Raw genomic sequence first — 21904 nt, 5'->3', positions numbered from 1 at the left:
AGATGGTGCCACTATACTCCAGCCTGGGCGACACAGTGAGTGAGACTCTGTCTCAGAAAAACAAAACAAAACAAACAAAATGAAAACAAAGGATGGAAAGTCTCCACAGAGGGTATTATAAAACTTTATAGGGGCTGGGCGTGGTAGCTCACGCCTGTAATCCCAGCACTTTGGGAGGCTGAGGCGGGCAGATCATCTGAGGTTGAGACTTCGAGACCAGCCTGACCCACATGGAGAAACCCCATCTCTACTAACAATACAAAATTAGCCGGGCTTGGTGGCGCATGCCTATAATCCCAGCTACTTGGGAAGGCTAAGGCAGAAGAACCGCTTGAACCTGGGAGGTGGAGGTTGCGGTGAGCCGAGATTGTGCCATTGCACTCCAGCCTGGGCAACAAGAGCAAAACTCTGTCTCAAAAAAATAAATAAATAAAAATAAAACTTTATAGGAAGATATTAAATAAAGGATTATACCATACATAGATATGAAGACTCAATATTGTAAAGATTGCAAGTTATCTTCAAAATTATTGATAGATTCAGTGCAATGTCTGATTACAAAGTTAAAAAAAATTTGGTGGAACTTAATAAGCTGATTCTAAAATATATTTGAAAGTATCAAAAGTCAATAATAGACAAGATTCTGTTAAAGATATCAAGACTCATCATACAGCAACAATATTAAAAATAGTGTGGTACTGATGCAGAGATGGACAAACAGACCAATGGAACAGAAGGACCAGAGAAATAGACTACGCATATAGATCCTTGATATACTCATCACAAAGGCAGCATTGCTGAACAACAGGAAAAGGCAACCTTTAAAAATAACTGCTGCTGGGAAAATTGGGCATCTGTATTCTAAAAAATTAACTTGACTTCTATCTCATACTACGTACAAAAATTACTTTCAGGTGGAACTCAAGAGCCAAAGCTTAAAAAGAAATAAGAAAGAAAGCAGGACATAAAGTGGAGGGGGGAAATTATTATTTTGACCACTTAAAAAAAAAACACAAAAAGATTGAAAGGAAAAGCCACAGAACGGGAGAAGATATTTGCAAAATATATTGCTGATAAAAGACTAACATCCACAATACATAAAGAAATCTTCCAAAGCAGTAAGTATGAGACATTCAAACAGAAAAGTGGGCAAAAAACTTCAGCAGGCACTTCACAAAACAGAAAACTTAAATGCCCAATAAACATATGAAAAGGCTGTCAATCTTATTAGTAATTAAGGAAAGGTAAATGTAAAACATAATTAGATATCATTACACATCCACTAGATCGGGACAGATTTAAAGTTTGCTAAGGATACAGAGTCCATAGGAACTCTCATACAGTGCTGGCATCCAGTGAAATTTAAAATATTAATCTCAACTATCAATTATATACTCCAGAGCAGAGATTATGAGTTAGCATACATCAAAATAACTTAGGGGATTGCTGGGCCTCACCCGGAGTTTCTGATTCAGGAGGTCTGAAGTGGAGCATTTGCATTTCTATCAAATTCTCAGCTGATGCTGTGATGTTGGTTTGGGGACGAAACTGAGAATCACTGCCTTAGAGAAATGTCTGTGGCTGTGCACAAGATGCACATATAAGAATGATTATGAACAGACTATTCTTAATAGTTAAAACTAGAAACAACTGAAATGTCTAGCAGCAGTAGAATGGATAAACTGTGATATACTTATAAAATGGAATACTATACAATAAAAATCAACTGTAGCTACATAAAACAAAATGTACAATCTTCTCAAACAAAATACTGGGCAAAAATAAGAAAATAAAGTACGATTTCATTTTCACAAAGTTCAAGAATAGGCAAAACAAAAACATATATTTAGGGATGCATGCACATGCAGTAACAGTATACAAAAAGGTAAGAAACTGTCACAAAAACCAGGATAATGGCTACATGGGGGAAGGGCGGAAGAAGAAAACTGTGATCAGAAAAGAATACATGGGAAATGTCTGAGGTATGGAAATATAATATTTCTTGTTCAGGACCTAGGATGTTTGCTTTTTAATTTTTAATTAAGCTGTACATGTGTTTTATGTACTTTTTTGAATGTTTTATAAATTTCAAAATATAAAATGTCATCACAATCTAATGAAACCTTTCATATTCAAAAAACCATCTGAACCAGAGATTTGTCATCTAAGAAAGACTTTTAGGGATCTGTAGATCCCTGAAACTTTAAACAGAGTCATAATATCTATGTACATGTGCAATATTATGAGGCATAAGACTAAATCTTTCATTAGAGTCTCAAAAACAGTGTAGAGCCCCAAATGTGTTAAGAACCACTAAGCTATAAACTAAGTGTATCTTGTCAGAAAACTTCTTTATGACTTTTTGTCCTATGTATTTAATGTTGATTATATTTACATTACTGAAGACATAGAAGTCCTTCAACAAAAGTTTATACACCTGTCACTGTGGCCTTAATAGATATTAAAAAGTTCAAGGTGAAAAATATGCAGATGTGGGAAAAACTAGTCAGCAAAAATAATTACTGCACAGCAGAAATACTTCTTGCTTCCCCAGCTTGAGCTTTTTGCTGAGTAATCTGTTTGCCCATTGATTAATATATCACATTTCACATAATGCAGAGATGTGGCTTCATTTTTGAGGTCTGGAATCCATGTGCTCAAACCACTGTATAATGCAGATGAGGTGAAATGAGAACTGAACCATAATATAACCATGGAGACTTGAAGAGGATGATGAAAAAGAGTACTAAATGATTAAAGGGAAAAAATACAAAACACAAAATCAGAGAATGACTTGTTGGGTTATCCTGCCATGATATATTCATCTGTTGTTAGCAGGAATATAACAACATTAAACAATATATTCCATGTTCTCAATCAATACAGCAGTGTGGAATACAGCAGTGTGGAAATTACTTCAGACCACGTATCTCATGACTGGCTATACCACCTTTCATGTCAGATATTTCACAAGAAGATGCTATTCACACCTCTGATCTTTCTAAACTTTACAACCTTCAGAAACTAAAATAAAGTATCCACATCATATCTTTTCTTATAGTTTTTCGTATCTATAAAAAAATGTTCAAACATGTTGAATAATCATATCTCTACTACATCTCTAAATCCACCACCTGATTCTTGATATGAGGAGAACGAGAGCAACTCTGTAGATATAAATGTTATTCCCAAAACTAGGATTACCTCAGTTTAAATGTTATTTCCAAAACTAGGATTACCTCGGTTTAAACGTTATTTCCAAAACTAGGACTACCTCAGTCTAAATATTATTTCCAAAAGAGGATTGCCTCTTTTCTTACTATTTTTTCAATAATCAGAAATAAACATAATAGAATAGATAAAATAACATAAATCATAAAAATAATAGATTTCAACAAAACTGCTAGTTCTATTGGATTCTGGGGTAAGGAGTATGTTATGAACATAAGGAAACTCAAGTAAGAAGTGATTTTTGGGTCCCATTTCAGAACACATTGTGATCACAGCCCTCATCACACATATACAAATATATGTCTATTTGTATATCTATACAAATATAGTCTATTTGTATATCTATACAAATATAGTCTATTTGTATATCTATACAAATATAGTCTATTTGTATATCTATACAAATATAGTCTATTTGTATATCTATACAAATATAGTCTATTTGTATATCCAGAAGCGTTGTTTCTGAATAAGAACTTTTTGTTTCAATAGAAGTGAACACTTGCATCCTCTGTAAAACTGCAGGCATCAACAAAATCAGTGAATTAGTTGACCACAGCTAGGTCAGAATCATCATCCTGTTATATAAGGAAGAGAAATACATCATTGCAGTAATTTTTCTAAAAGTCCATTAGATGATTGGAGGGTACGGCACCCATCACATACTAGGAAAAAAGGACAAGTAGTACTCTCAGAATCATTCTAGGAACTTTGTAAAAATGCACTAATACTAGTTTGTCACTAGCTGACTGCACATGGGCTAGTTTCAGAAGTCAGGATGTAATAGATTGCATGTGACACAGACTTCATGAATACAAATATGAGGTAGAATAATTACACATGAAAAACATTTTAACCCTAAATTAAACCAACTTAATGTGATACATGCCATTGTTTAGTTGGCATAAAGTTAACTTGGGTTAGATGACCATTCAGATGGTAAAGTGTGAAGTTTTGCACATCAGTACCTCAATATGATCCATTGCTTTCTGCCATACAGACTGCTTCTCCTCTGCACTGTGTCCGGGAATGGATAAGATATTGTGAATGTAATTAAAGACTTCTTCCTGAAGAGCACAAGACAATATAATTTATTCATTCACTCACTCAAGATTTAGTCCCTACCAACTGAACCAGTCTTAGTAAACATCTATCATTTGAAGATGAAAAACCATCTGGAGATTGTTAACTGATGGAAAACTCTGCCCCTAAAAAGAAAGGGTAATTGTTTAAAATTTAGGGTAGACTCTTAGAAGCAAAATATCTGTTCTAATTAATTTTGGTTTCAATTCATTAATCTTCAGTGACATAATGAAGGAGTATCACACTTTGGCTTTTGGGGATCCCATTGTCCACATTCCCAATTTCAGCTCAAACCACTCCTGCCCTTGTCTATTATGCTCCACCTATGCTGATTTTCACGTCATCTATATGATCTCTACTCAGCTCCTTGAACATGTCCATTTTCCCCACCTCAGGTCTTTTGCATATACAGTTTCCCATCCTGAAACACTCTTCTTGACTCTTTCCTTCACGGGCTTCTCAAATTCCAAAACTCAGTTTATATGTCACTTTCTCTGAAATTCCTCCCCTGGCTACTCTGCATAAGTCAGTTCCCCATTATCCTCTAAAGTTGCACTCGGTTTCTCTTCCCTAGCATTTATCACCATTTGTAATCATATTTGGCTTTGTTAATTGTCAGTCTCCATCACTAAATCATACATTCCAAAACTGCAAGAACTATATCTGTTTTAATTATCAATGTATATTTGGCTCATGCACATGCACAAATATTTCTACTCAACAGTTATTTGTACTCAATAAGAGGGAAGGCTGAGTAAGAAAAAAGGGTAAAGCAGTGTCTTGACTCACCTCTCTCAGAGGGTCACGTAAGTAGCAATCAATAATTTTGTCATATTGGTGTTCTCTTTCATACATAAATTCACAAATTTGATAGCTAGAATGTAAAGGGAAAAACTTCAGTGTACCAAACAGGCAGGTTTTTGAGACATTTGCTCTGGCACACAGGTTAGTATTAGGGAAAGTGGGCCAGGTGTCCTGGCTCATGCCAGGCACTTTGGGAGGCTGAGGCAAGAGGATTGCTTGAGACCAGGAGTCTGAGATCAGCCTAGGCAACATAGCAAGACCCTGTCTCTACAAAAAAAACTAAAAGTTAGCCAGGCATGGTGGCATGTGCCTGTCATCCGAGCTACTATGGAAGCTGATGCAGGAGGATTGCTTGAGACGAGGAGGTTAAGGCTGCAGTGAGCTATGATCACACCACTGCACTCCAGCCTGGTCAACAGAGGGAGACCTTGTCTCAAAAGAAAGAAAAGAAAAATTAATATAGTAGATGTGATTTCTACTGTTAAATAAAGTTACAGTGAATATCTAGGGAAGATGAGTATCTGCCATTCCTTTAACTACAGGTTCAAGAGGCTGCTACATATTATGTTTATAAGAAATTTCAATGCTGAATACAAAAGAAATACTAAAGCAATAATGTATCACATAAGAAATAGTGACTATGTTAGATATTGATAATTTACAAAAATTTTACATAAAGTTTCTCTGTTCAGAATTACGTCATATAAATACAGCATACTAGATAAGTAGTAATGTGATATTCTCTTATTTGCTATGTCAATAACTACATTGTCTCTAATATAGCTAAGGTAACCATAAAAATTTATGAAACATGGAAATATTAAAGGAAAAATCTAAAATAAAACATCATAAGACTGCTATTTCACTTTTATGTTTAAACAATTATATAAAAGCTTCATATTTGCCCTATGAATTTCTGCAAATTTCAAATTTCTAGAATTCAATTAAAAGGCAAAAACTTCACACTTAGCTTTTTGTTATTTGTATAATCTTTCCTAATTAAAAAAGCAGCAATGCATCAATAAACTGGGCTTTAAGTTAGAGAAATGTAATTTAATATTTCTATGGCAAACTAATATATGCCTCAAAACAACTTACAACTCAGCTTTTTCTGCCATCCGGATGAGGCGACTCTCTTCAAATTGAACTATGCCTCCAGCCTGCAGCAATTCTAAAAGGACCTGAACATTTAAAAATAAATGAGTAAAAACACTTGAGAATTTACTAGCTCTTTAAGAGTGCATTCAGCCATGTAGACTATAACTTCTAATTTTTTTCTTTTGTATTCTTAGTTGATGATATTTTGGCTTGCTGTCACATATGGAAGGGGTTAGACTGACATCATAAACTTGATCATATTGCATTTAAGCCCTATAAAAAGATAAATGGCTCCGCTTTTCAAACATGGAAAGAACGCCACAGAGTTTACGAATGAAGCCCTATGAGACACTGAGCTGACTCTCTGCTAAGTTAAAATGTCCGTATATATTCTTTTTTTTTTTTTTTTTTTCTTTTTTTTGAGGCGGAGTCTCGCTCTGTAGCCCAGGCTGGAGTGCAGTGGCGCGATCTCGGCTCACTGCAAGCTCCGCCTCCCGGGTTCCCGCCATTCTCCTGCCTCAGCCTCCCGAGTAGCTGGGACTACAGGCGCCGCCACCACGCCCGGCTAATTTTTTTGTATTTTTAGTGGAGACGGGGTTTCATTGTGTTAGCCAGGATGGTCTCGATCTCCTGACCTCGTGATCCGCCCGTCTCGGCCTCCCAAAGTGCTAGGATTACAGGCTTGAGCCACCGCGCCCGGCCCGTATATATTCTTTCAAGAAGTGAATTTTTGTCTCACTTTTATGTCTTATGGTTCTTTACAATCTGTTTACCCACAGCTGGTATCCATGTTTATATGTTAATTTTTAAAAAATTATGACTTTTCATAGCAGCACTATTCAAAATAGCCAAAGGGTGGAACAATCCAAATGTCCATCAGTGGATGAATGAATAAACAAAATGTAGTATATACATACAACGGAATACTATTCAGCAGGAAGAAAATCTGATACATGCATGCTATGGCATGGATGAACCTTGAACACATTCTGCCAAGTGAAATAAGCTAAATACAAAAGAATGAATACTGTACGACTGCACTTATGTGAGGGACCTAAGGTAGTAAAATTCATAGGGACTGGTAGTTACTAAGGGGTGGGGAGGAGAAATAGTGAGCAGGAGTTACGATTTCATTGGTATGGTAGTTCAGTTTGGGAAGATAAAAGAGTTCTGGGGATGGATGGTGATGAGGATTATACAATAATGTGAATACCACTTATGCATACACCTAAAAACGGTTAAAATGGTAAATTATGTGTTATGTCTATCTTACCACAATAAAAAGGAAACAAGAATATTGGGGCTCATATAAATAATTTTTACCACACTACACAGCTGAAATGAGGGGGCCCATATTACTATTTGTATTCAAAATAATTTAAGAGATAACCAAAATTTTACCAGCTGTTCTCTGACCTAGGATACTCTGCAGCAGTCACTGCGCCATAGCTGTGCAGATAAAGGGGTCACTGTTGCTATCTGATAGTCTCAACTTCCCAGCTGTGTATGATTACCACAGTGCTATAAAGCCATACTTCCGCACAGCTCTCATGGTTCTTAATTTTACTAGTTTACTTGCCTGACAAAATCTAGCTATGAATACAAAATGGGTTGACTCTCTTAGTGCCCACAATTATGGTGGGTATTTAAAGAATCTTACTCCTGAAGGCAACCTCAAGAAAGTGGCATGAATAAAAAGAAGTGGTACTCAAACAGTTACTGTCTCATAATAATCAGTGGAGGGACAGGTGGATTCTAGTCTCCAGAATGGTCAGCCCTAATGTGGTGGGGTTTTAGGGCACTCTCAAAAGTTAGGTATGTCAATACTCAGGACGCTGTAGCTTTTTTGTTTCAGGACCACAGCAGCTAGCAGTAGTTACCAGATTAATTATGCCAATGGAATGCAGCGTACAAGAAGTCCTAGCTGTTACCACATAATAGGGGAAGATGAAGTCATTTCTTTGATGTCATGGTAGATGCAAGACAGATCCAGTCTACCTAGGAATTTAGTTTGATATAAGCTTCTTATACATGTACCCTAACAACCATCCACTCTATTTTCTGGTTCCCACTGACTCTAACTTCGTATTAGGGTTTGGCACAAGTCATTGCCCCTCATGTGTAGTGAGGTCTAACACAGAAGAGTTCTTTCTGGCTTATTCTTCTTTCCTATTTTTTAGCAAAAAGAGTTCTAGTAGTTCATACCTGCTGTCTTTCAGAGTGTCGGGAGTCATCGTCGGGACTACAAAGGAATTCAAGGACCTGGCCAAAGAAAAAGTATTTTTTATTTGATATCAGCATGTAGACATTAATACTCTCATAATAAAAGTAATAACTACCCTTTCAAATAACCAACTTATTCACACCCAGCCATAACAAATACCACAGGTACAAGGTACCTTCCCAACTGATTAGCCTAGTATATGTAACATCAGGTTCAGGTATGCTAACAATTTAATATGTGCCTTACATACATATTTCTTTACTCTTGAGAAACATAACTCTAAGAGGCCGGGTGCAGTGGCTCATGCCTGTAATCCCAATACTTTGGGAGGTTGAGGCAGCCCTTGTGTATGTATTTCTTTACTCTTTTGAAACATAACTCTAAGAGGCTGGGTGCAGTGGCTCATGCCTGTAATCCCAGCACTTTGGAAGGCTGAGGAGGGCGAATCACTTTGAGTTCAGGAGTTCAAGACCAGCCTGGACAGCATGGTGAAACCCCGTCTCTACAAAAAATACAAGAAATTAGCCAGGCGTGGTGGTATGCGCCTGTAATCCCAGCTACTTAGGAGGCTGAGGCAGGAGAATTACTTGAACCTGGGAGGCAGAGGTTGCAGTGAGCCAAGATCATGCTGCTGCCCTCCTGCCTGGGCGACAGAGCCAGACTCTGTCTCAAAAAAAGAGAGAGAGAAAAGAAACATAACTATAAGGCAGTGTTGTCTATATACCTTAATTTTAAGTCTCCTGATACGATACCATGGACCTAGCAAAGCATGAACTTAGGAGTCAGGCCACTTGAATTTGGACACTAACTCTATTAAGACTTAATATTTACTGCTAATAATAACACTTACTAAGTACGACCTTACATGAATTACTTAATCTCTCCAGGCTTTAGTTTCCTCATCTATAAAAGGAGTATAACTGTCCCTATTTTAGAGCTCTTGAGAGGACTAAGGTAACAGACACACATAAGGTTTTGGAACAATGTCTGCCATTGTGAAGTGCTCAAAAAATGCTAGTCATTTTTAGTTACTTTCTCCAGACAAAGAGTATTTTCTTTGCCACCTGTGGAAAAATAGGAGATATTTAAGCGGGATTACAAGATACCTTCAAAGTCATTTGTAAGTAAATTGAGATTTTACAAAAGTAATCTCTTCTCCAGATGATGGTCATAATACTCTTACTACCTGTGAGATGGGGGAGATTCTTAAATTGGGAAACTCTTGAGCAAAGAATTCTAGGCAATTCATAGCAACAGAATAATTAAGAGAACACAATCTCTATAAACCAATCTCCACAAAACATACCCATACACCCACATACACATATCCCTCAATTTAGATCCAAAACCTGAACAGGCCTCTCCTTGATAAGGTATTTACCCAATAGTCTGTCACATCAGGAAACAGTGTAATCCAGGGAACTGTGCACCGTGAACAGGAAAAAACCTTTTAGTTTTCACTGCTAGACACTTACCTGATCAAAAAGTGTTCTGTTTACAAACAAGGTGTTGTCAGGCTTTGCAAGCTGCCGAGCAAGGAAGGTAAAGAGACATCCTACTTGTGAGGGGGTAAAGTCTGAATTCTCCACCATAACCTGAGGAGCAAAGGAGACCATTTATTCAATACACCATCTGGTATGATGCAAAAATATATACAATTAGAAGAGGGGATAGCCTCATTACTGAAGACTCATAAAAAGATTCTTTTTTTTTTTTTTTTTTTTTGAGATGGAGTCTCGCTCTGTCGCCCAGGCTGGAGTGCAGTGGCCGGATCTCGGCTCACTGCAAGCTCCGCCTCCCGGGTTCGGGCCATTCTCCTGTCTCAGCCTCCTGAGTAGCTGGGACTACAGGCGCCCGCCACCTCACCCGGCTAGTTTTTTGTATTTTTTAGTAGAGACGGGGTTTCACCGTGTTAGCCAGGATGGTCTCGATCTCCTGACCTCGTGATCCGCCCGTCTCAGCCTCCCAAAGTGCTGGGATTACAGGCTTGAGCCACCGCGCCCGGCCAAAAAAAGATTCTTTTATTGACTGTGCAACAGTTGAATTCAACGCCATTTAGAAGAAGCACAAATACTTGCATACTCTGAAAACATTTCAGTGATTTCTGGCCTACTTCTATCACACTTTGGATGAGAACTGAATTGATAAAGAGGTAGAGATGTAAATTGTAGTATTTCAAAGAAATATTAATCATGTTTCCCTCAGGAATTCTTAGAGAACCCTTCTACAACTAATTTTTTGTTGTTGTTGTTGAGATGGAATCTCACTCTGTTGCCCAAGTTTGTGTGCAATGGCATGATCTTGGCTCACTGCAACCTCCACCTCTTGGGTTCAAGTGATTCTCCTGCCTCAGCCTCCCAAGTAGCGGGGACTACAGGCGTGTGCCACCACGCCTGGTTAATTTTTGTATTTTTAATAGAGACAAAGTTTCACCATGTTGGCCAGGCTGGTCTTGTACAGTTAAATTTAAATAGCCCTACTAAAAATCTGTCCATCAGCAACGGAAGAAGAAAGCTGCTTTGAGGTTTGAGAGTAAGACAACTGAGAGTCAAGGTAGCCCAGAGAAGTTAGCTATCACACAGACCAATGAAGTGAATGGCTTCGGCCTTGTATCAAGCAGTTCCTTGAAGACATGGTTTTGTATAACAGGCTTTTTACGACACACACGGTTATCAAATCATAGCCATTCCTCTGGCTTTAACTCAGCTCTCATTTCCTAAGTACTCACTATGTGTAAGAGGCTATAAGTGTCTTTAAGAAAATTAGGAACAAGAAAGAAAAGACAGACACATCTTAAACAAAAGGCATAATATAATGACTGCTATTATAAAGGCACAAATGATTAAAATTTTAATTCAACTGGTTAGAGAGGGAATTTGAAAAGAAATGAGAAGAATAGCTTTGAAGCTAAGTTTTAAAGCCCGTGCAGAAATTTTGACAAGGGGAAATGTCAACAGAAAAGGCAAACCTGGCAAAGAGAAGAGTGAGAGCAAAATCATGGACACAGAAAAACACACAATTGTTAGGGGGAACAACAATATTTATTAGAATGCAGCAGCATGCAGGAAGAGGGAAACAATAGATTAAAAGGGAAGATGAGGCCTCAAATGTCATCCTAAGGAATCTGGAATGTATTCTATAGAAAACTGGCGAGCTACTAAACGTGTTCCACCAGGGGGGTTGATCATGACCAGTACTGTGCTTAGGAAAATTATCCGATCAGCAGTGCATGGGATAAAATTAACAGAAGAAAGAAACACAAGGCAGGGAGAGCAAGATACAAGCGACTGCAGGAGTCTAAGGGAGAGACCAAAGGGCTCTTAAGTAGGGCAGTGATCATGAAAATGGAAAGAGGCAGAGAGAGTGGGGACAGGACAATTATTCCTATGCGTGGAACCATGTGGTTCAAGGAGCAATGAAAAAGGACAGACTTTGAGCCTGATTGGCAGGTGGGATAATGATGCTATTAACAGAGAGAATACAGAAGTGGGGGAGGGAAGACCACCACGTACTGTTTGGGGCGAGCTGAGTTCATGGGGGCAACTCTACAACAAATTAGGGTATAGTACCCTCACACATCTATCAAAAAGTTCCAAGTTCCCTCCTTCCATCCTCCACACAAAGATAAAGCACCAGGTTTCTCCCATTATACAACATTCCCTAGCTTTTGACCTACTTCCTCTTACATCCCTTTCTTTTACCCTTTTTGCTTTTAGTCCAGTAATCATTGCTTGCCAAGTGCATACTCATTATTAGAATATGTGGGTATTTCAAGTTGTAAAAACTCTATTTTTTATATATATATATATATATATATATATAAGAAGTCCCTCATCACCTCAACGAGTTTCTAATTGGTTATTATCCTAAAAAAGGCCATTTCCTTTCCATTTCTTCTTTGGCCTCTTTCAGAGACCATGCTTACAAATTTTCCGGGCAATGTAAGAAGTCACAAATTAATAGATGTTTCCTCTCTGCAGCCATTCAGCACACATGATAACACCCATTGGCCTGTTCTCTGGTCACTGCCTATACTCCTCCTCTCACTGGCTCCCTCACAAGTACACTTTAACCAATTAGCATATCTCTAGCACTAGAAATGAGAAAAATAATCTCCAAAGCTCATTCTTCACTGACCCAAGGTAAACACTATCAAGACAACATACAAGAATGGCAAGTCACCAACAGGAAGTCAAGTACTTGTGGAGCTTTCTCTTCATTTGGATTACTCTTCCAACTTAGTATAGTTTTAAACTCAAATTGCAATTTAACCAACTTACATTTACCTGACACCTACTGGGTTACAGGCATTGTGCTGGATCTGTTCTAAGCAGGCTAAAACAATGACCAAATATTATAATAATAATAATAATTAGAATAATCCTCAGTCTCTACATTCAAGAAGCTCAAGTCTAGATAAGACAGATAAGAAAATATGTAAATATGACACTACAGTGTGCTAACTGAAGCATAAAGTGTTGGCTGAGCACAGACAAGGAGCCAACTAATCAACCTAGATGTGTGGGAGAGCGTTCAAAAGAGTTTCTCATAGATGATATTTCAGTTAAGTCTTGGAAAATGATTAGGAACTTGCCAGTCAGTGAAAGGAAAGGAAAAGGCATGACAGGCTGAAAGAAAACCCTTGCAAAGAACTTAAACCATGAACACACCACAGAGAGTCTAGTGAATTCTAATAATTTAATATGGTTGAGGGTACGTAATACAAGGTGTGTGGGGAAGGATGACAAGGTGGATGAGAGAAGGGACCAGTTATAGAGACCTAGTCAGGACCAGAAAATATAGAGGGATCTTGGATATTCAACAGTTTAGACGGGTATGGCAGAAACTATTACTTATGCTCCAACATCTAGTCTTCCTTCCTTAGAAACAGAACTCCTCAAGGCTGGGCGCAGTGGCTCACACCTGTAATCCCAGCACTTTGGGAGGCTGAGGCGGGCAGATTACCTGAGGTCAGGAGTTTGAGACTAACCTGGCCAACATGGTGAAAACCCCGTCTTTACTAAAAATACAGAAATTAGCTGGGTATGGTGGCAGGCGCCTCTAATTCTAGCTACTCTGGAGGCTGAGGCAGGAGAATCGCTCAAAGCCAGGAGATGGAGGGTGTAGGGAGCTGAGATCGTGCCACTGCACTCTAGCCTGGGCAACAGAGCAAGACTCAGTCTCAAAAAGGAGGAGGAGGAGGAGAAGAAGGAGGGAAGAAAGAAGAAAAAGAAGGAAGAAGAAGGAAGAAGAAGGAGGAGGAGGAGGAGGAAGAAGAAGAGGAGAAGGAGGGGAAGGAGGAGGAGGGGGAGGAGAAGGAGGGGAAGGAGGAGGGGGAGGAGGAGGAGGAGGAGGAGGGGGAGGAGGGGGAGGAGGAGGAGGGGGAGGAGGAGGAGGAAGAAGAAGAAGAAGGAGGAGGAGGAGGAGGAGGAGGAGGAGGAGGAGAAGAGGAGGAAGAAGGAGAAGAAAAAAAAAAAAAGAACTCCTCATGTTTAGCTAAGCACATGGTTACCAAGAATACAGACAATGTTTCTCCATCTCCCCCACCAACTAAGGAGCCTCATATGGTGTAAGCAGAATTGTATTACACAGCTTTTAAGAAGTTTCCTTAAGGAGAGGGAACATTTTCTTTGTTTCTTCATTTTTTTCTACGTGGCTAGAATGCAGAGGTAATGGCAGGAGCCTCAGCAGCCATTCTGGATGGAAAGACAGAAATCATATACTAAGTGTAATACTAAGACAGAAGGAATCTGCATCCCTGAGAAGTTTATGAAGTCACTCTAGTAGACCAGGTAGCCTACTTCCAGACTTCTATGAGAAAAATTAATTCCTATCACAATTAAACTGCTGTTATTTTGAGTTTTCTCTCACTCACAGCAGAACTTAATTCTAAATGACCAATAGGAAGCCACAGAAGAATATTAGGTAGAAGAAAGGCAAGATCACAAATTAAAGGAGGACATAGATTGGGAATAAATCTAGGTGAAAATTCTCCATATTAGCCATCTGAATCAAACTCGCATTATCTGACAGGTTAGCAATCCTGTTCTCATAATCATCACTGCCTGTCTTACAAGGTTAAATTAATATTAACTGATAGCACAAAAGAAATAATGTATATAAATATGCTTTGGAAATTATACAGAATGAGTATAAATGTAATATTTTGATGTTATGTACAACTAGAAAACACCTGAATTCTGGTCTCTTGTCCACAATAATTCAACATTAAAAGAAAGAAAACTCTATTTTACAGTCAAATGAACAAAATAAAAACTCTAAGCTTTCAACTACAAGAGGAAACTGGCCTGCCTGAAGTCATGCAGATGGAAAAGAAAAGAACCTTCCCCTGCATTCTTCATTAGCAACAGCATCAATCTCCAAATAGCTTTCTGCTGAATCTAATTAGATTTATACTGGGATGATCATTTCTCTGTGCCTCAAATCATTCTTAAGTGTCATCCAACATCTCAGTGCCATGACAGAATACGGCACTGCCTTAGCAACAAAGTGAAGTTGGTATGAGACAGAGGAAGATTCTTCACATTGTTTTCTCAAAGCACTTTGAAGTTAGTCTCTATTATTACATGTAAATCATACTAATATAGCAATTATCACCATATGCCTTTCTCACAGTAGTGCTCTCTATTCTGGTCCCCAGTCTAAAGCTAACATACACTAAAATTTTTTTTAAATAAATGATTAGTACTTAATTCAGCTCTTGAGGACAAAGACACCATAATAAAATTTTAAGATATGAGTCCAAGAAACCACTTAACAAGATTTTATAACCTGCTATAAAAAAACTCAACTATCTTAATATAAATATCATATAAAGACATGTATTCTTTGAATACTTACTTTCAACAAAATATCCACAATTCGCTGTTGATATTCCACAGCTTGCTTGTCATTTTTAAAATCTTCAAAAGTCTAAAAGGGAGAAATAAATGTTTAAAAGTAATTATTATTTGCACATTGTAAAAGAAAACAAGTTATCAAATTCTTGTTAGTAAAATCCAAGTAATTTCCCAAATAAGATAACTATTCCTCATTAAACTTGTCTTATACATCTTGAGTGACGTTATTTTTAGTGAGTCAAGTAGGAAGCTATGGTATTTAATATTGCACAGTACTCTGAGACTTAAAAAAAAAAAAATCACAAATAAGAATTTGAGAAAGGAAGGAAGGCAAAGTCCATAAGAAAAAAAAAGAAAAAAGAGAGAGAGATAACACTAATGAAAAGAGGTAATTTGGGAGCAAAGGTTTGAGAACAGAGGGATAAAATACATGTTCAGCCATCATTCAGTCTATGTTATCTGGAAATAACTGAGACCCAGTTTATTAACTGTCATAAAAATAACTTTCATAATTTTCATGACAATTAAGAAAAATGATGTCCAAAGATAGCATTAAAAAAATTATTATGGTAAAAAAGTTAAAATTATCAAGCCTACTTACTGATCTCAAAACACTGCCAACTATGGCAACTTTCATTTTATGTAACTGATCAAGCAGAGCCAAAATACTTTGAATATAATATGCATCACAATAAATTACAATACCAGATTCTGTTTGTCAGTATATAACAGCATGTCACAAAAAAAGTAGTACATATAGTATATGTGAAGAAAATGAGATTATGTCCACTATCAAAAAATTGAAATGAAAATTTTTACTGAACAGTAAGAATGATGAAAGACTTAAAGATCGTTCCTATGGTTTTCACTTAGTTCATTTGATTCTGAGAAATGTTTAAATCCACATAGCGCTAATTTATTGCTATTTCCTTGAAACAAGAAAATGAACTACACATTGTCCCAGTAGACTAAAAATAAAAAGGAATTTAACAGCCATGAACTTTCAAGACATCATAGTCCTGTTCAAACAAGAGTAATTACTGTTCTTCAAATGGGCCTGAATTTCCCCCAGTTTCTCCAAAGCACCTTTGTTCAAGCTGTTCTCTTATTAGCATGTCCTTCCCTTCCTTCTCCTGTTTGATGCACAGAAAAACAAAATATTCTAGACTTTTTTTTTTAGCTAGTCTGCTTTACTGCCAGGTAGCTGGGAAATGCTGAAACGAGTTACCAAGGAGACTGTAGGAACTCACTGTGGAAAGCTCAAATAGAAGTTATTCTGATGTATATATGGGTTAAATATGACTCTGACTGAAGACAGGAAGACAGACTACAAAGTCTCTCTCAGTTCTATCTTCGGATTCATGAGAATAACAAACACACACATACATAGACACCCATCCCTGCCTGCTAAAGTGAGATATCACTCTACAGGTACAAAGGGAAAGTACCATCTGCTAATACAAGTGCTATTCAACTAAAAAACAAAACCATGGAGAATTAACACATGCATTTAAAAACTACAGCAGTGACAGCAAGTAAAAAAGAATTTCCTTCACCATTTTCCTTTTGGCAGCACGTAGTCACTCCTTTGAAACAGACACTGATAGTATGATTCTGTGAACATAATTAACTGGTAATACACTACGGTGTGAATATTATGATATGCTTCATGACTATTTTGGTGGTAGTTAACATCTGCCACCAAAATGGCACATTGTTAGACCATTATCATCCCACAAAAATGCTTTTAACTATGGATGTTTACTAGAGGACTAATATGCAAAGATGTCCTAATGGAGAATTACAGTTTCTGAAGTACAAAGGTAGACCTAAAACCCAAGTTGTAAGTCATCTGTGCATTTGGACATTAAAAATTATTTCTGTAGTACTTTACAAATTACTATGGGGTTTCTGTAAAATAATGATAGCAAGCTAACTCCTAATCCAGGGGTCAACATTCTCTGTAAAGAGCCAGACAGTAAATATTTCTGGCTTTGGGGCTACATATGGCCTCCATCACAGATTCTTCTTCTTTATGAGGCTGATTTGCCTCTTAAAATATCTTTCAAATCCTTTCACATCTCGGTATCCCCACTGTCACTGCCCTAATTTAAGCCACCATTATCTTCTATTTAGATTACTACAAAATTTACTAACAGATCTCCCTGCCTCCATCTTATCTCATTTCAATCCATTTGTATGCCCCCAAATTCATGTTGAGAACCTATCACCAATGTGATGGTTTTAGGAGGTAAGCCTCTCGGAGGTGTGCTTAAACCAACAGAATCTGCCAGCACCTTGATCTTGGACTTCCCAGACTCTAGAACTGTGAGAAATACATTTCTGTTGTTTGTGAGCCACCCAATCTATGGCATTTTGTTATAGTAGCTCAAACTGACTAAGACACAAGAGTTAGAGGGAATGTTTTTAAAGTATAAAATTAATATATTTTCCTTCCTAAAAGGCTTCAATGGCTACCAACTGCTATAGTATAAAGTCCAAATTATGGCCAGGGGTGGTGGCTTATGCCTGTAATCCCAGCACTTTGGGAGATCAAGGTGGGCAGATCACCTGAGGTCAGGAGTTCCAGACCATCTTGGCCAACATGGTGAAACCCCGTCTCTACTAAAAATACAAAAATTAGCCAGGCATGGTGATGCGCATCTATGATCCTGGCTACTGGGGAGGCTGAGGCAGGAAAATCACTTGAACCTGGGAGGCAGAGGTTGCAGTGAGCCAAGACCGTGCCATTGCACTCTAGCCTGGGAGACAAGAGCGAAGCTCCAACTCAAAAATGAGGGAAGGAGGGAAGGAGAGAGGGAGAGAGGGAAGGAGGGAGGGAGGGAGAGAGGGAAGGAGGGAGGGAGGGAAGGAAGGGAGGGAAAGAAGGGAAGGGGGGGAGGGAGGGAGGGAGGGAGGGAGGGAGGGAGGGAGGGAAGGAAGGAAGGGAAGGAAGTCCAGATTTTTTACTGCAGATTACAAAACTCGTTATCTGCCTGCCTCTCTGGATTTGTTTCTCTCTGCACTTCTCCTTATACTTAAAAGATGCAGCTATATTGAATTTTTTTCAATTACTTGAATACTCGTTGCTCTGTCTCATTTCCAGGCTTTTTTACATATTCAGCCCTCTGCCTACAATATTTTTTCCTACCCTTCCCCTGACTAACTTCTATTCAGACTCAGTGTAGACACCATTTTATCTAAGAAACATTCCCTAACGCTCCATTAGGTGCCCCTCATTAAGTGTTCCTATAGCATCCTGTACTTCCCCTAAGGCATGTATTACACTGTGCTATAATTATTTATCTACAAGTCTGGATCCTCTTCCTCCACAAAAGCAAAGTTTATATCTTGTTGGCCAAGGCTGCATGCCCTAATGAGGATAGTACGTGGGATACGCCATGAACTCAAATTTTTGTCAACCAAATCAGAGATTGTTTTGCAGCCTTACTATAAATCCCAGTGTCATAATTCAGACATCAGCATAATTCCACATGTGTTTCGGTGCTACCACAGCCCTTAAAGAAATAAGAATTACATTAAGTTCTTTGTTTTCTCTAACACTCTTTCTCCCCCATCACTTCCTGTTTCTTTTTTTCCTATGTGTCAGTCACCAACTACCTTTATGTTCCCCTCTGGACATTTAAAATTTCCTAAACCAACTACATCTGACTTCTAAGTTTCTCCTTCCCTTCGTTCTATGCAATTAAAGTTATTACTTCTGATGTCAGATTTTCAAATTAAACCAATTCAAATGATAATAACCTTCTCATGAGTACTTACCGTTTTAAAATAATAGTTTATTATATTTATATAATTCAATTTATAAAAGTAGTATATGCTTATTAGGGAAATTTGCTTCATCTCACAGAGTGAATCACTATTAATATTTAGGTGTATTTCCATCCTTTTTTTCTCCAAATACTGTGTACATGTGTGTTTTGCATATTTGTGTGCCTGCTACTTTTGCTAAACGCTATAATATAAGCATTTTCCATAATATCAAAAGTTTTTCAAAAAACAACTATAATACTATTTAATTCAGAAGATATATTATGTTTTATCTAATTGTTCCCCAGGGGCATTTTCACGGACAACCTGGCTCACCCAAATTGTACATATTCATCCCTAATTGAACATGTATAAGGGTGTTTTTTCAGCAAAAAGCTTCCATGTTCCATTTCAACTCCAGCTATTTTTACTATCATCACTACCACATCTCCTTCAACATCTCCCTTCCATATTTAGTATGCCAGGCAATATAATTTATGAAATCAAAGATGCACTACATCTAACTCAGTTCTCTTTAACTTTTTGATGAGTGTGTGTTAGAGAGAGAGGGAGAAAGAGAGAGAAGGAGAGAGGGAGGGAAGGAGGGAGGGATAGAAGGAGGGAGGGAGGAAGAGGGGAGGAAGGGAGGAAGGCAAAGAACTAGAGAAAAAAAAATGGGTGGCACAGCAAAATTAAACATTTGAAACCCTGACTTACTGCTAGTGCATAAAATCTATACCTGCATAATAATTATGATTTTTCTATTAAAAAATATTGCTTTGTCTTTTTTCTTTTTTTGAGAGAGTCTCTCTTTGTAGCCCAGGCTGGAGTGCAATGGCACAATCTCAGCTCACTGCAACCTCCGGCTCCCAGGTTCAAGCAATTCTCGTGCCTCAGCCTCCTAAGTAGCTGGGATACAGGCGCCCACCACCATGCCCGGCTAAGTTTTGTATTATTAGTAGAGATGGGGTTTTGCCATGTTGGCCAGGCTGGTCTGGAACTCCTGACCTCAGGTGATCTGCCCGCCTCGGCCTGCCAAAGTGTTGGGATTACAGGCGTTGAGCCACCGCGCCCCACCAAAAAATTATTGCTCTGTCTTCTTTGAAAACACCTCAAAATAAGACTATCTCTTACCAGTGCCAATACATTGAGAAATTCTCTTGTGTCAAAATGTAGCAAAGTCCGAATGTAAGGATAGATTTCTTCCTCAGGAGAAGCCTCTGCTGAATGCAGGCGAATTAGAAATTCAAAAATCTGAAAGTTGGAAAAAAAATGTTGATTATTTTCTCACCTTACAAAGTATCCTGCTGAAGCAGTGATTTCCATTTGGATAAAATAAAGGCAGGCTGAATTCAGTTTAAATTGCTACTATATTTTAAGTTCTCTCTTAAATTCTCTCTCAGCTCTAATTATTGACTTTAGTAATAGTGTGTAAGTTCTCTCCTGTAACAGGCGATAGCTCCTGACACACGTGGAAGCCTCAACTGCAATTTGTCTTCAGTGCATCTTAACAAGAGACGGAGAACAGTCAAAAGGCTATGAAAATAGTACCAACCTGGTTTTTAACCAAGGGAACAAGATCTTCAGGGATGTCACCAAGGGGATAGGCACGACCTGCTAGACAACAGCTGGAAGAAAAGAATGAGAATGGATCTGGTGACTTGTAAAGCAGATAACTTTCAAGCGAGTTAACACATTGTTTCTCAAACTTGAGATACTAGTTCAATTTGTTAAGTAGGCTCAGCTTTTGTCAGGTCATGTTCCAAAGCAGGTCAAGATGACACCCAGTTTAGAAAACGTGGGCAACAGATAGGGGGGTGAGGTAATGCATCCTGTGACTGAGTAGGAGCTTTCATTTCTTCATATGTTTCCTAAGAAAAACCAATGCTCTATTAAAGGGACAAGAAGGAATGAAGACGGACTTCTAAAGGCCTCATACCCAGCGTCTAGAAAGATAGTGCCTAATGGCACCATTATACTACGATAAACCTGTTAGAAGCCTGGCATTCTCAGATACTGTTAAACCAGGGGCTCTAACAACGGTATTAAAGATGGGGAAAGAGCTAGGCTAAATGTCTGGAAAATGTCTGCGACAGGACAAACCAGGGAGAGTTAGAATCTGAAGAGAAATTTACCCTACAGTTTTACCTCCAAATCAAACCTTCTTCATGGCTAAAGACTTGCCTTGTGTGTTGAATTACTACAAATGTCATCTGAACATGTCTACCTTCTTTCTATTTTTGGAGGTGGGGAGGGGGCAAATTTTAAACCTTTTTGAACTACAATTTTCAGTGTTAGATTGGAGACAACTGGACACCAGCATATTTTGAAGAGTTTAAAGTACAGATGATAAAGCACTAAGTAAATGCATATTTCTTTCACACTAAAAAATCAATGTAACAAGTGTGAAACAGGTTTCAAAGTTAACTCGTTAGATATGAGCTAAAATGACGTTCTGCTAGGTTCTGCCACCTTCCTGCCAAATAGCCGTCTACCTAAAAGTTCTATCAGGGCTCAATTCTGAGCTGGCACAGTCTACTGGAATGAACCCTGCTCCAGAAGTCAGGGGATAAACATTCTAGTTTTACCTCTGTTACTAACTTTTTCATGATCTGAAAAAGTCTCTTGTCCTCATATATAGACACAACACACATCCCACATAGTTGTCACTAGTAAACGTAAAAAACCCGGGTTTCAACACCAAAGTTTCTCAACCTCAGCCCTACTGATATTTCGGGCCAGATAATTCTTTGTTGTGGGGACTACTGTGTGCGTTGTATGCTGCTTAGCAGCATCCTTGGCCTCTGCCCACTAGATACCAGTAGCACCCCTT

The 21904-nt window shown here is 38.2% G+C and overlaps 1 protein-coding gene across 3 annotated transcripts in view; it reads right to left on the bottom strand.

The window, feature by feature from the left end:
- The window catches only part of LOC105480138 (VPS8 subunit of CORVET complex), a 246721-nt gene that overhangs the window by 126243 nt on the left and 98574 nt on the right, over nt 1-21904 (bottom strand). For all 3 annotated transcript variants that reach the window (XR_011619950.1, XM_011738646.2, XM_071091396.1), the window contains exons 26-33: nt 20627-20699; nt 20206-20325; nt 15302-15373; nt 9916-10035; nt 8422-8478; nt 6217-6299; nt 5104-5188; nt 4200-4298 (exon numbers count right to left, since the gene is read on the bottom strand). Coding sequence is in view for 2 of the 3 variants with exons in the window: in XM_011738646.2 (XP_011736948.2) it covers nt 4200-4298; nt 5104-5188; nt 6217-6299; nt 8422-8478; nt 9916-10035; nt 15302-15373; nt 20206-20325; nt 20627-20699 (709 nt within the window). In the remaining variant the exon portion in view is untranslated. The remainder of the gene's footprint in view (nt 1-4199; nt 4299-5103; nt 5189-6216; nt 6300-8421; nt 8479-9915; nt 10036-15301; nt 15374-20205; nt 20326-20626; nt 20700-21904) is intronic.

This window comes from Macaca nemestrina, chromosome 2 (genome assembly GCF_043159975.1).
Source record: "Macaca nemestrina isolate mMacNem1 chromosome 2, mMacNem.hap1, whole genome shotgun sequence".
NCBI lineage: Eukaryota > Metazoa > Chordata > Mammalia > Primates > Cercopithecidae > Macaca > Macaca nemestrina.
The sequence above is the reverse complement of the archived record's forward strand: the minus strand, read 5'-3'. Positions and strand labels throughout refer to the sequence as shown.